Source organism: Vanacampus margaritifer, chromosome 5 (genome assembly GCF_051991255.1).
Source record: "Vanacampus margaritifer isolate UIUO_Vmar chromosome 5, RoL_Vmar_1.0, whole genome shotgun sequence".
NCBI lineage: Eukaryota > Metazoa > Chordata > Actinopteri > Syngnathiformes > Syngnathidae > Vanacampus > Vanacampus margaritifer.
Window position 1 is genome coordinate 11,447,719 of NC_135436.1, and position 16,312 is coordinate 11,464,030.

Below are 16,312 nucleotides of genomic sequence, written 5' to 3' on the forward strand. Positions count from 1 at the left end.
TGGTGTGAGGCAGCTAATCCTGCTGGAAGGCTTTAGTGTCACCTAGTCAGTTTAGAAATATTATGCGCAAACTCTCTGAATGTTGCTTCACTCAGTTTAATATTCTCACTGGTTCATAAGCATCAATACAAGGGTTGCATCAAGAGATATACGCATGTCCACATACTCATACACACCCACACACGCTTAGGCGCACATTTGGGTTTACATTTCTAGTGGGGACATCTCATTGACATAATGCATTTCCTAGACTCTTACTCTAACCTTAACCATCACAACTGACTGCCTTATCCTAACCCTTACCCTAACCCTAACCCTAACCAAAACCCAATTCAAACCTAAACTCTAAAACCAAGTTTTGACCCTCAAAAAGAGGTTTGGACTCATGGGGACCACCAAAATGTTCCCACAAGGACACGTGGTGCCCACAATGATAGTAAAAATCGAGAAAATGGTCCCCATGATGTGATATAAACTCACACGCATACACACATTAGATTGAATGACACCGAGTCATAAATCAGCCACAGCAACGGGCATGATGTAACATTCAAGGTTTAATTCAGTCTTTACATACAGAACATCAGTCAGAAATATACAGTAAACCTTTTAAGGTTTTTCAGGTACAGTACACCTTAGAATCTGCAGTTCAAGAGATTTTCACAAACAGCACAAAAAAACTTGTTTTGTATGTTTGATTCATGATCATAGTTGTTGTTGAACCTTTTTCAATTCTCTAGTCGCACATAATTGTCACAAATGCTCACATTTGAGGGGCTATTTTTGTTTTTGTCATTTATTATATCCTATTAAATATAACCTGTTAAATGCCAAATATTGGCTAAATGTGAATTATTCACACCCCTCAATGTACGACAAGCCACTCCCATAGTGTACATGCATGCATAGTTGTGAGAAAATGGTGGACTTGGAGTATGGGGCATTGTAAACAAATTAATTTCCTCAACTTGAAGTTGTTTATTGTACAAATGAAGATCCTGAAATTGAGAGGACTGCAGGTCACAATCAAGGTTATGAGCCTGAGTGAGTGTGACACAGGGTCCTCGAACAAATCCGGCGTGCTGGAATCTTCCACTCACTGTAATTAGATCAAGTAATCACTATTGTTACTCTAATAGACTAGTGATCAGTGAAAGCTGAAATAGATCTAATCTGCCCTGCAGTTGAAACTCAAGTAGGCCTACAGTGCTTTAAATTGTTTTTTTCTCCCTTCTGGTAATACAATTTTAAATAAGATATTTATTTTTATACTCTATATGAAGGTGATTAGTCTCCAAAGTGAAATATATATTTTTCTTAAACTATGGCTTTATTAAGTTTGTATCAAAGTCAAAAGCCCTTGGATGGACTAGCAGGGCTCAAGGGCTGATAATCCTTAAGACTGGCTATGGAAATCCTAAATTCATCTAAAGCAACCTTTCCACCAACCAGTGCAGTTAGTTAGAAGTAGAAGGAGATAGATAACAACAGTGTGAAAACTCTAACCTGCTAACTGCATTCAACATACACAACGGAGTACAATTGAGGACATCTTGCTTTTTGTGTCCATTGTTCTTGGAATGTGGCAGTTGATTAGGCCCCAAAAAATGTAATGTTAGGGATATAACCCACAGCTCCACACCTTTAATACTGTAAGTGTAAAAAAAAAGTGGTGTGATATGTACTCAAATTTTTGATAATAGGAAAAAAAATCTGAACTGCTTGGTGGAAACACGGCTTTAAGGTTCTTTTGGCAGTGGTATGAAGAATAACTTGAGTAACAGTGCACCTCTGTGTTAACACATGCTGATTTCCTGAGGAATCTGATTGAAACTGATGACATTTTGTGTTGTTAGTCATTTGTAACAGTCAAGACAAAATAACTTGATTTTAAGGACACCTGCTTTGCACTTGTAAAGAGGAAAACAAATGATTGTATGATGTTTGTATTTTTCTGACGTCTAACCGCAGTAGCACCAGTAGACCATAAATAATCAATCTGCTTTTTTTTAAACTAGACTTCCAAGTATAAGATGGCAAATTTTATTTATTTCTAGAAAAATGATTTTTCTTTCAAAAGAGCACAACTACTTTATTTCCTGAGTCTGTTGGATTTAAAAACAATGATATTGCAATATGATCTGAGTGAAAATTTACCTGTTTTTAACTAATTCAAATTAATTAATTGTATATTAATTAATCATTGTGCTGGGATCTGAACCCTGGAATGTTCTCATCATGTAGGCATCCGTCAATGACGGAAGTGCCCACCTTTTCGGCAAAGTGCTTTATTTATGACACGAAGCCTAACCTGGTTCGGTTGACGAAAACCTGCAACCTGCACTCGCTGAAAAAGCGGGCACTTTGCCGAAGTTGTGGTTGTGGTCTAGTTTGCCTACCCATAGTCCTGTATATACCCTGTGTTTTGCTGAACTTATTGGCTCGTAAAGCCGAACCTCTTCTACAATATATTAAAAGGTATCCTAAGTAAAAGGTTGACTGTGTTGGGGTTATCCAAATCTTTTGTGTGTCTGTTGAACTACAATCACTGAGTTGGTAATGTGTCTGTACTGTCTGAACACCTTGGTCATTTATATACACACTTGGCATTGAGACACAACGGCTTGCTAAAAAAAAATATATTTAAAAGTTATTGTGGAAGAAAACAGAAACATGCTTAATCTATTCATAACACATGCAGTTAAAAAAAGAGAGGAAACAAATCAAATTTTGCATATCACTTTGGCAAGGGAGGCAATATAACATTTTCTTCTAGTCTTTTAGGCTCTCTACTCTTTTTAATATTTGTATCTTTTGATCTCTTACATACAAAAACTTTCCTTTTTTGACGTTACTGCACAAAAAGAGCAACAGACAACAAAATGAACCCACACGTTGAGAAAAGACCATCAAATGAGAAGCAATCAAGTTGCATAATTTCACAATGACAAATAGAAAAGTAGACTGTGGAGAGTAGTGGAATGTTGGAAGAAATTTTCCTGCTTTGGGTAGTGGTGGACCACAGACTGTTGTGTTGCAGTCATCTAGCTGCCAGATAAATGAGGGCTTGAAAAAGCACACATTTTCCTGTATGGCGGAATCTTAGTCAGCTGACGCACGTGTGTGTCCACCATCTTCTAAAAAAATAAGTCCAACCCCAACAATGACCTGTGTTGTGGAGATGAGAGCAGTTCGGGGCATTGACTGCAGAAGGAGCTGCAGATAGTACAGAACATTGGCTTGGCGTTAAGGCTCAAGGTCAGCGATAAGCCTTTTTCTACAAGTGCGCGCTCTAACTGAGGAGCGAGCCAAGACTCAAACTCTATTATTAGGCATTCTGGAGTGTCGTGTCACTGTATCTGCCCGGCGCATTCAGTGGAACACATCAATCTCAAATGAGGAGCATCCAAGATGCTTGGAAGAGTCTAAATCTGGGGATAATCACCTGGAAGAATCAGAGAGATTATGACCGTGGGAGTGAGTGGAGAACAGAGATTTTATGGGGATTTTGTCAGCTTCATCCTTTGTTCTTGTTGCTCCAAGACAGACAGGAGCTTGTGCTTGTTGACATGAGGACGTCATGTTACGTTGAGACACAGATTTAACCTTCTAATAGCGCTAAGCGTGCCGTTTTGATTTTAATGAAGGTTGGACGATGGGTGTTGACTTCATCATTTGTTGTTTTCACAAAGGACATATAACTTTTGTGTTCCACTGGATTAAGGAAAACTATTGTTGGTAGCTAACAGAAGTACAAGAATGGACATTTAGCCGTTGTGTGGCTGTACCATTTTAACGGAATTAATTCAAGAGGAAACTAAATAATGTGCACATTGTTTGCATTTCACGTTTCAATATGAAAATAGAAGCAAAAGGCAGTAATAAAGCGATTCAGTCTGCAGAGGTAATGCTGGCCCACCACTACAAAATCATGGATCACTTTTGGCTCCAATTCAGTGTAGTCATTTAACTGGCCAAATCATTTTGTGAGGTTTGGACTTTACAGTCTTGCAGCAGAGCCCTCTTCAAATTTAATGGAAGTACGGTGGAAGGCTGTAGGCTACGCCTCTAAATTGTCATAGAACCTTGGCATTTGACCCGCTCTAATACGCGATTCTCCGATCAGCAATTATGAAAGAATAAACTGTGCGTTTTTAGATTTGTCTTTGGCTTTTTAGCAACATTTATTCCAAAATAAGAACCAGCCTCACCAGGGTGTAGTAGGTTAACAAAGTCACATTTATCATCACACGCAAAGACACTTTACTCCTATAAATTAAATTCTATGTTAGTGGAGAAGAAGGATAGATACCAGAACTTAGAGTCATTCAAGCAACAGCACTCCAATGTCTCTATACACATCATCACTTGCTACCAAAATGTTTGATGTTTTGTCTTTGGATGGATACTTTGATTTCTGTTATTTCCTATGAGAAACGTTATTAGAAATCCTAATAAATTACATCAAAGTTTCCAATGTTTCAGACGTGCCTGATTGGAAATAAAATACAACATTAGCTTAACTATTAGCTTAACGGCAATAACATGAAACACATTTCCCCCAAATATTTGGTATGTGGCTTTGTGCTTAGTAATTATTGATCCATTGTGTGTCCGAAAGTAATCAAAATCATGACATTTAAAATCATGTGTGTATGGCTCACACCTAATTCGTAAAACCTCTGTCAAGCACCAGGAAATAGCATTATGTGCCAAGTTCTAGTCAATTTTTGAAGCAACCTCGCACCAGCTACTCATTTGCATTTTTTTCTCCATTCTGTTTACAACTGAGATCACCACGGTGGTGAGGTTTCTTAATCTCTCCACCAGCATATATTAAAAAATAATAATAATAATAATAATTATGTCATCATTTGCACCACCTGTTGAAGCCTACAGATGAAGAGGTCAAAAGTACCCAAGACCATTTTGTGTCTTTCCAGAACTGTACCGTAATATAGTAGAATGACATTTTCAAGGTTAACACTGAACTTTACCTTTTAGTCAAACAACCATTCACACTCACATTCACACCTGTGGGTTGTTTATGGTTTTCAGTTCACCTATAATGCAAGTTTTTTGGATTGTGGAAGGAAGCCGGCGCAACCGGTTGTAACACACTTGCACAGGAAGCCTGAGTCTAGATTTTGAATCCAGAACCTCTCGACTGTGTGGCAGCTGCCCCATATACAGTAATTCCCAACCAAAATTCCTTCAGTCTACCACTCTCCCACTTGTCTTCATAAATCAGGGTGCAACATTTTCATTTTTTTTCAAATACTTTCACAGCGCTCTTTTACTAGTCTCTTACATAGCACGCATGCTGAAATCCACTCAGGAGATCAATGCACAATAAAAACTCTCATTACGATCTATACGTCATTGGGTTACACAGCTTGATCATTCAATAAGATTGCATCATGTAAACATGCCTTTTTCACATGGCTCCCAGGCCTTAGTTGCTTGAAGGTGTGCAGCTGATTTTGAAAAAGCAAATCAGTGGAAAAACAAACATGATAGATTTGACGGTTGCATTTCAAATGCAAATGAGTAAGGTTAAAAAAGAAATCAAAATCAGGTGCACAACCTCAAAAACATGGACAAACAACGGTCATAACAATTCCCCTCCATGCTGCTAAACAGTTTCATCAGTGAAACATGGACAAAAATTAATAAAAATAAAAAAGAAAAAAAGACAGTTCTTACAGTTAGAAAAAGAAAGATGATTTCACAAACGCCCCACCAATAGAGATAAATAAATCTATCTGATATACTCTAAATGGATAAATATCACTCATATTCTATTCATCTTTTCAACGATAAAATCGGTCTCTCAATGATGGCACCATTGCGTTCTAAAAAGAAAATGATAACACATTGTGATCTTTTTCATAGATTTCAAGTCCTCGGCTCTCCTTCTGTTCGGGATCTCCCTCGACCTTCAGCACCCTGGAATGCTGCTGAGAGGAACGTTTGGTTTGTGCTTTGGGAGAGACAAACGTTTACACACCAAGTCCATGTGTTCATTAGTTCTTCTCCAACATCGACGTAGAAGGAGAGCGGCGAGGGTCATTACTGTCATCCGAAGCCCCCCTGGGCTCCACTTAGCTGCCAACTCTGGTGTAAGAGCGAGCGAGAGATAGGGAAGAGGAGCGAAAAAAATGTGTTCATGGTACTAGCTGTGTTTGTGTTAAAATAATATTTTGCCAAGAGACAAAACATAAACACCATCATTCTTCTTCTCTTGGCTTTGGCTTGGTGACGATGATCAGAAGCAGCTCCTTCTCGCTTGGCTTCACTCTCAGCCGCAGGAGGAAGCGACGGAGCCGCGCTCCCTCGCTTCCCCCCTTTCACATGTTTTGCCAGAGCGTCATGTCCCCCTCCTAGTCTCTCACACTCACAAACTCGCCTCCTCTCTCCCGTCGTGCCTCTGACAGGTCTTCCGTTCCTTCTTTTTGTGCTGTTGCCGCTTATCCTCCCTGTCCCATCCCTTTTTTCAGTGAAGCTGACATAGTCCAGAAAAGCACCATGGGATGCGTCAGAAGACTGCCATCAAAACCCCCCCTCCCCACCGCCCCCTATCCCCAAATAACACAAAACAGCCCCATTTGCTTGTTCCCTGTCCAGCCCTGCGAGGATTTGTCTCTCCCTGTTAAGAGCGGGTTGAGGAGCTTGTCGTAAAAAATGGCAGTTAGAATATCTCTCGAAAATGAGATTAAAATGTCTTTTGAGTCTTAGATTTCTGACTCAACTCTCTAAGTTACCAAGATGGACGCTTGGTTGTCATTCCATCATCACAGAGAGTAATAAGATATCTGGTTTGACCCCTGCACTCAAATCTTAATGACTTCATTCTCACACTCGCACATTCACCCCACTCTTCTTCCTCTGCTCTTCATCATCAGACGTAGGCTGACTCACTGGACTGTGTGCGCCCCAGGTTGGGCGGTTGGGACAGATGCGCCATGTCTTTCTTCCTGATCTCACAAATGGATTTCCTGCGGGCCTGGACGCCCCTGATGGCCGCTTTAATCTTGCGCCAACCCAGATGGTTGAGCTCGGCCAGGTTGAGCACCACGCAAATGCCGCTCACCGCGAACATGAAGACCAGGAAAACTGTTTTTTCCGTGGGCCTCGACACATAGCACTCCACCTCCTTCAGACATGGGTAGCGGTCACATTCGAAAATCCCAGGCACGCTAAAGCCATAGAGGAAGTACTGGCCGGCCAGAAATCCAATCTCCAGTGCGTTTCGGAACACCACTTGAATGATGTAAAAACGTGAGATCCCTTCTTGTCGCCGTACTTTGGAGCTCTTCCCGTGCGTGAGGCCTCGCGGGGCATTGGGGATCTCCTTTACTTCCAAGCAGTCAGGTTCTTCCTTCCCGCCGCCGCCGTCGCCTCCGTGCTGGACTAAAATTCCGTTAATGTTGCGGAGCTTTCGTGCCCCATCCCTTCCCCCATAGTCCCGCTCCATTATGGGATAGAGAAAAGAGTAGCGTCGGTCCCGCTGTTTGGCCGACTGGTGGACCGAGTAAGTAATGAAGCAGAGACTTGGCGTGCACACCAGTATGATCTGGAATACCCAGTAGCGGATGTGGGAAATTGGAAAGGCCTTGTCATAGCACGCCTGGTTGCAGCCCGGCTGCAGGGTGTTACAGATGAACATGGTCTGCTCGTCCTCATACACTGTCTCGCCGACGATAGCCACGATCAGGATGCGAAAAATCACAACCACCGTCAGCAGGATCCTAGACAAGAAAAACAAAAACAGAGAAATTAGGAAAATCAATGACTTCCTTTCCTTTCATGCACAATCAACCATCTGGATCGTAGGAAAATGGAAAAGCGCTGGAAATGAATTTCAAAATTCCACTGCCGGATCATTATTTCACATTCATTGACGAAAAACATCAATAGTAATGTTTATGGCCGTTTGATGGAATGCAGAACAGGGTGTTCCTTTCCTATGTTGGGCAATCCCTCTCCTATACATTCACATGTAAGCGAAATGTGTGGGTCACCGCCCCCCCCCCCCCCTTAGCATTTCAGCCCACACATTATGTGAACCCGGAACCAAAATAAACTTTTGAAAAAATGTGCCAGAGTTTACAAATCGCTGAATGTGACATCAATACACTAAGTAAGGCAGTCCTTGAGTTACAGCTGAGTTCCGTTCTTACGCTATCAATGTAACCGGAATGTCGACTTTTTTTTTTTTCTTTTTCTGGAGAGCTCAGTATTGTTCATTTGGTAATTTTACCGATTTGACATGTCATCATCATTGCGCTCTCTCTTTTTTTATTTTTTTTTATTTCGGCTTTTGACGGATTTGATCATTAACGTCGATATTTACATCAAAGTACTTTGTACAGTAATTAAAAAAAAAAAAAAACATTTGCGCGACCTTGAAGAGCCGGAACCAATATTTTGTGCTTAAACACGGAAATGTGACACGCTTGATGGCGAGCAGACCTGCTCGATGGACGCCCGTTGCTGGAAGTAACAACAACACAACTTTAAATCATTTTAAAATGGTGTAATTACTGTGGGAATTTAGCGGAAAAGAAGGTGGCACGGACAAGGCGCCTTAAAGTCAAAACTACGTAGGTCGCAGAGGACGTAACCCGAGGACTCCCTGTACTATTACTTGTGCTCTTACCACTGCAGTAAACAGCAACCGAGTGCAACTCGAAGAGTAAGTTGGCTACAAAAGACTGCAACAAGCTGTGTGGGTCCGAAATATAAAACAAGAAACGGATAAGAGGTGAAACATCTTTTAAGGCAGCGTTCACACTACAGCTACTACTTTTTTCGTGCAGTGTGAACGGTACAATTCCGATTTTTTCACACCCGACCTGGGCCTCTTTCGTATGTGGATATAAATCGGATATGTATGCGATGCGTCTGCACTGTGAACGCTCATCCGCACGCATCCGATTCATTCGTCATCAAAAGCCTAAAATAGTAGCACCGGAATCTGACTTTTGGATTCAAGTTTGTGAAAACGCATTTAAAATGACAAAACACACAAATTTACAACTTATCCAATATAAAATTATTCACAGAACATACATTACTCAATATATGATGAAGAAAATGGGACTCTCAGACTCCGACATTTGTCTCCAATGTTTACAAAACACTACAGACACTTATGTTCATGCTTTATGAAAAACTTTCCGCTATCTTGGACTGTAGGATACCTTTATCTCCAAACTTTTGTTTGCTAGGTGACCTAACAACAACTGACTTACCACACAAACAATTTCAATCTACACTTGTAGCCCTTACTATCGCAAAAAAAACAATTCTTGTTAACTGGAAAAATAAACAAACTCTGAATATCGACCAATGGTCTAACCTCCTCATAAATCACATTTTAATGGAAAAAATATCTGCCTCAAATAAAAACCAAGTATCAAAATTTATAGAAACATGGTCTACGTATATAGAATTTTTTAACCTAATTCTGGTTACTTAATTCTGTCTGTTAGCGAGAGCCACCACATCGTGATAACTTACATTGATGTTTCTGCATTTGGCAATTCATTATTATATTATATTATTAGTATGGGATTTTTTTTTAATGGGCTTTAGGTGAACTGATGAATACACACACGCACGCACGCACGCACGCACGCACACACACACGCACATACACATACTCACCCACATACAAAAATAAAAAATAAATATATATATATATATATATATATATACATGTGTGTGTATATATATATATATATATGTATATATATTTTAAAAATTAAAAAAAAACAAAAAAATATATATATTTTTTAATTAATTTATTTTTTTTAAAAAGGAGAGCAATGATGATGTCAAATCGAATGAACAATACTGAGCTCTCCTTAGAAAAAAAAAAAGCCTAAAATACCTCAGCGCGGGCGGGAGAGAGCGCTTGGAAGGGAGACTACTGACCTGTCTGTGAATATATACAAAGCTGTTTTGAGTAACAGTGTTACATTTTCATTTGTCTTTAATTTAATCACAATTGAAACATGAAGCATAAAGTTGACATGTGTGGCGATAGTAGAAATTCGGGTTACTTCCGTGAACTGCAACGTGACGTTGTTTTGGGTGTACGTCCCTCAATGTGTGCTCTTTGCGCATGCGAGATGCATCACGGGCGCGTTCACATTAAATGTCGCATTTACGCATACGGTACGTAAAAAGATTGGATTTAACAAAAAATCTGAATTGAACACCCTGCAGTGTGAACGTAGCCTTAGACAAACAAAGCAGTCCAGTTGAGATTGATTCAATGAATTAATCAGGATGAATGAGAATTCTGACATATGCATAACAAGAAACACGGATCATATATTTTTTTCTGTGTCTTTTCTACACTCCTTACTGCATTATGATAGTTGTGTTCTATGAAAATAAATGAATGCCCTTGAGTCTTTTTGACTTACAAATCAATGGCTTTCAAACAATGAAACACATTTTTCCTTATACTAGCCCAGGGGTAGGCAAGTTCGGTCCTAGAGAGCCGCAGTCCTGCATGTTTTCGGTGTCTCCTGCCTGCAACCCAGGTGTTTCAAATCATCAGCTCATAATTAGGTTCTGCAGGTACCTCTCAGATGTGATTCGAGGAGAGAGACATCAAAAACATGCAGGACTGCACCTCTCTAGGACCGAACTTGCCTACCCCTGTACTAGCCATAATACTGAAATAGTACATGACTGAAATTTACTTTTATTTAACCTCTAATTAGTAACTACTTGATGAGCAACGTCCATCCATCCATTTTCTATACAGCTTTTCCAAATTAGGGTTGCATGCGAGCTGGTAGCTAGTTTTGGCAAAATGTGTTGAACACCCTGAACTGGTCCCCAGTCGATCGCAGGGCTCACCCTCTTAAAATAATAGTCTTTTTTTCTTTTTTTTTACCCGGGTACATGCAGTGTCTTCTCAGTTTTCTGAGGCAGCACTATTTTGAGGCTTGGCATATGTACTACATTGTTTTGGACATGTATATTTATTTTCCTGATATGGCTCCATCTTTACTAATTACTTTATAAAAAATTGAAAAGAAAATCATACATTTATATTTTTCTGTGGGGGAGGACTAAGTGTAATCCGTGAACGCTGACAATTCAATTCACATGAATTCTGGCACAGGAAAAATAACGCTGCAATATGGGAGAGCCAACCCTATCAACACGCCACGGTTGATTGTATATTTATTTTCTCTGCTGGAAAAACAAAAACAAAAAAAACATGCATACACAAGTCCTAGCATTGTAATTTCTAGTAGGCAAATGCACCATTTGACAAAGTGTGTTAACTACAGTGACTTTGCAAAGGAAGACACTGGACAATAGTCAACAAAGAAGATCTTGACTGACTTGTGACCTACTCTACAACCGCTTTGTCAAATCAGTTTAAACATAAAGTAGCTCCGAAAGAAATGTTCCATGCATATGAATGGAGGGGGAAAAAACTCAGAATAAAGGTCAAGCAATCAGGGGAGGTAACTATGGAGGCTTTGTGGGTCCTCTTCATCTGGAAGAGCGTAGAAGAGCGAAGTCACAGGGGTAAAGCAAATGGAAGACAGCAAGTGCATGATGGAGAGAGACACACTGTCACTTCTTGGCTACTGTTCATCCTGACGAGGACCAGGGCACAAAAATTCGATTCATCAGCAGGGTAAAAAAATGCCACAAAATGTCCATGCAAGGGCAATCCTATGACTCACTTCTGCTTTCTTTTGTTTTGTTTCTAGCGCAGCTGTGAATATGTATTATGTTTAATAGTGCCAAATGTAAACAGAACACAACAAAGTGGGAGTGCAATGAATATTGTAAAATGGGTTAGATAAACATGAGGCTAGTACAGTTTGTGAGGTTTACATTGGCATACGTTATATTTTTACACATACTGTACTGTATGCAATGCTGCGTAGCCAATGTGGCGCCCGCCTCCAACAACGATTTACATACACTTAAGTGAAGCTGAATTTGCAATATTGCCTTTAAATTATAAGATAATGTCACAAAATTTAATGTTACATATTAATTAATGTTTTTATTGTAATATTCCGTAGTTTGGATATAATTATACTGAAGGTGAATTTTCACCTGAGTTTGGCACCCCCAAGACTCCATGGCGCCCTTAGCATCGGCCTGCGTTGCCAAATTGGTAAGCTGACCCTGTGCAATGTTATATTATATGAATGTATTATATGTAATAATGGTAGAACCGAATCTCAATGCAAGGTAGTGGTTGTCATTCTAAACATGTTCATCCAATGCTGACTTGGCACAGCTTTAGGTGTGTGCTTCCTTGATGTTAACACAAGCCAGTAGACACGCTCTGCTAAATTTGTTACAGTCCTACATTACTGCTCGGGTTCCTCTCCAGCAAACAACATTCTTTTCCGTTCAGCCTACATTTATTTTTCAGATGTAAGGCTAAGGAAACAGCAAGCCTTTTGCGTATCACTGCTTGTGTGTGACTGTTGGCTGTCTCACTCTACAGACTGCATGCAGACAAGGATATTTCTGCTGATTGAGCGTTGCCTTGAAGTTTGGGTCCACTTCCATATAAGATCATCTCTCCTAATCACCATCATTTATTTTAATGAGAATCTCATGAATAACAACATGATGAATGGCTCCCATTGCTCCATGTGACTGAAAGTGCACAGCATTAAATAGCCCATCAAACCTGACCTCATTACATTAATCATGGATTTATGGCTTTTGTGCGCATACAAGTCACAAGACGGTCATATATCAAAGCAAATTTTCCGGCAGTGTGTGGATTTTATTTTTGTCTAAATGCAAAATACTATATGTAGAAGAAAACACACTAGTGTAACACCATGCTGTCATTATGAGCATCACGCACATTTAAGTCGCCAGCGGTTATCACCATCTCATTCTGTGAGGGAAACCACTTAACGTTGTCTGCTCATCGACCCAGAGCAGTGACAATGCTCCGGTCACACATGGATCATTGCGCCATTTTCCACACAGAGATGCCTCCATGAAAGACTGTCATTGCTAATTTAAAGCCAATCGGAGGCGAATAAAGATGGCTGTTTTCACACCCACAATGGCACAAATAGGCCATTTTTTAAATATGCCAATTTGTGGGTGCGAAATTACCTTTTTTTTTTCTTTTTTTTTTTTTTACAGGAGAGCTCAGTATTGTTCATTCGATTTGACATCATCATTGCTCTCCTTTTTTTTTTTTTTTTTTTTTTAAAAATCCAACAAATCAATTAAGAAAAAAATTATAAAAAAATTGCGAAATTACCAACACCCAGGATAGCTTGTCTTTACGCAGATTGACGCTGCTCGCTGCGCCGGACTTGAGCCAGTCATGGGAAAAAAAGCCCCAAGTGTCAAAAGCTAGTCACAAACAATATGCCTGCCTTGAACTTTTTCACATTTTGCTCTGCGTCAATACTTTGTACAGACGCATTTCTCTGCAATTACAGCTGTAAGTCGCTTGTGGTATGTCTCTACCAGTTTTGCACATTAAGACACTGACATTTTTGCTCATTTTTCTTGGCAAAAAAAGATTTGCTAGATTTTATGGAGAACGTTAGTGAAGAGCAATTTTCATTTTTTGTCTTGCCACAAACGCTGTACGAAAAATCTCCGTCTTTGTCTTTTCCAGCCTCCAACAGGTTTTCTTCTAGAATTAGCCTGTGACATATTTACTACTTTAAGATATGCTTTAAACTTAGCCACAACTTTATCTTTGACCCGCCAGGTGAGTTCCTTGGTCTTCATGATGCTGTGGTTCACTACTGTGAACACAGAACAGGTGTATTTATACTGAAGGTAAATTGCACACAAAATTAGATGACATCTGAAAGGCAATTGATTGCACTGGATTGCATTTTGGGGCATCACGTACACAGGGCTGAATACAAATGCACACCACATCTTTCAGATTAAATTCACTTCAAGTTTTGGTTTGGTTTAGTTGGATTTATGGTTTTACTGAACATATACACACAAAGTAAACACATTACAAGTCTAAAACATAAATTTAAGTAAAAAAAGAAAAGAATAGGAAGAAAGAAAATAGTTTATATGTTTAAAAATGTACTCGTGTGTTACCAATTTAAGATTACAATTTGAATTGTTGACAATTAAAAAAAAAATCACTTTAATTGGTAACATATAATTGAATTAAGTTAATCTAAAGTGATTATATTAAGTTTAAGTAATTATGAGTTCATTAAACTTAATATATTCACTTTGGATTGATTTTGGATTCATTTAATTCAAGTGACTATATTAAATTTAATGAACTCAATTAATTAAACTTAATATATTCACTTTGAATTAACTTAATTCAATCGTATGTTACCAATTTAGGTGATTTTTTTTTCAAATTGGTCAACAATTCAATTTGTAATCTTAAATTGGTTCAACAATTCTCTTTTTTTCTCTCTGGAGGAAGTCTGTAGTTGGACGGGAAACGCATGATCTTTTTTTTTTCTTTAAAGTGCACGAATCATGATGCTCTATCATATTTGGAGCACAATTTGTTTGGTTTGACCATGGTCATTACCTGAGCCCCGGGCATGTCATTTTCAGTTGAAGAAAGTGCCAAAATGGCCGGCCCCCAAGATGGATAAAAGCAGGTGGATTTAGCTGTTTTATTCATATTCCACAAACGCAATATTAATAATCCAAATACCATGTATATCTTAATGGGGCTGCATAAAACATACAGTATTGTTGTAAAGAAAAATTTGGGGTTGACTTCCCTTTTAAGCGTTAATCCAGGGAAAGGCCCTGGCCACTGAACCTGAGACTTTGCCAGATTGGAGTTGGATTGAATTTAGTAGGGTGAATGGAAATCTACCAATCACAGTGGTTTTGCCAGTCTTGTGTGGCACAGATGTGGATTCACAGGGCGGAGATAATCCTTCCCAGCGCGTGAGGGCACGCAGTTGACATGCGCCTCAAAACGACAGACCGTTGACGACCTTTAAAGTGGAAAAGTCAAGTCTAAGAGTAAGAGAGTCTGTAGAACAATTAGAAAAATGGGGAAGAAAATGTGGGTGCCTTTGTATTAGCTGTGTTAAGAAGCTTAGTGAGCAGATAATTCACAATACAAGAGTGAGAGAGTGCAGCACTAAACACAAAAACATATATTTTGTATTTCATCACAAGCAACACAAATATCAACAGTGACTACAAACTACTTGAACTAGCTGGATTCACACAAAAAAAAGACATCAAGTTGCACTCTAGGATGAATTAGTTCCAGACAGGGATAAAAAGATTATAAAGTCACCCGGAAAAAAAAATCCAGTGAAGCTGAGACATCTCCTTAAATTAAAAGAGAAACCTGCCAGTGCCAGGACAGTATGCGAGAGATCGAGTGGGGTAGTAAGGAAAGCAGCAATGGAAGAAAATCTCATCACAGAGAATGAATTATATAATCGTTTCAACACGCAAACCCACTGCATGTAATCTGTGACTGGGCCAAGGGAGGATTCTTGCATTAGCATTTTTTTTTATTGTTAATGCTATCAAATAGCTTTAGATGATCCAAACCCATGCAGTAAAACACTCGCCTACCCAGTCACCCTTTTGTCTAAGAGAGGCGAGGGCTGAATGAATATTTTCACCTAAACACGAGATAAGAAACCCTTCTGGATAAATAAAAATACAATTGTGCAATCAATTCATTTTTATGTTACATAAATGCATTTTCTTGTTTGCACACATTCAAATATTGAACTCTCTTCTTGCTCCCAAAAACAATCAAGCAATAGTTACGCTTCATCTCCCCATGCATGCACTTTGGTCACATTTGTATTAAGATTAGCACGTTTCAGCACGCTCGCACCCTCTGCTCCCAGCAGACGCTGTTTGTTGTTCCCTTTGAATAATATTTTGCCTGTGTGACCATACAAGCGTTGGGGATTATGCAAAAACATGACACCAACACATCTCGTACACCAAGTGCAGAAATTGGGTTTCTGCCACGCTACCGTACATTCATTTTTTTCTCCTTCATTATACAGGGTGTTTAGAAAAAAAATCACTGTGCATGTATAATGGATTCAATTTGTAAATTTTTTAGGAGGAAAAAAGTGCAAAATCACTTTACTGTCATATTTGTGCTCTCAGATTGTGTTGCAACTGCCTGATGTAATCAGCAACCTATAAAGGGAACAGCGGAGGACACATTCTGTTTGTCGGACGATTCATCTGCTTGCCTACACAGCCCAATGAATGATTTTTTTAATTTTACAAATAAATGTCAAAACTATTATTTTTTATTTTTTATTATTCGTGTCGTTTT

The 16,312-nt window shown here is 39.2% G+C and overlaps 1 protein-coding gene across 1 annotated transcript in view; it reads right to left on the reverse strand.

Moving 5' to 3' along the window:
- Positions 1–544: 544 nt before the first annotated feature.
- Positions 545–16,312, reverse strand: part of gjd1b (gap junction protein delta 1b) — a 33,508-nt gene continuing 17,740 nt past the window's right edge. The window contains exon 3 of the mRNA XM_077566590.1: positions 545–7,751. Coding sequence (XP_077422716.1) covers positions 6,902–7,751 — 850 coding nt within the window. The 3' untranslated portion in view covers positions 545–6,901. The remainder of the gene's footprint in view (positions 7,752–16,312) is intronic.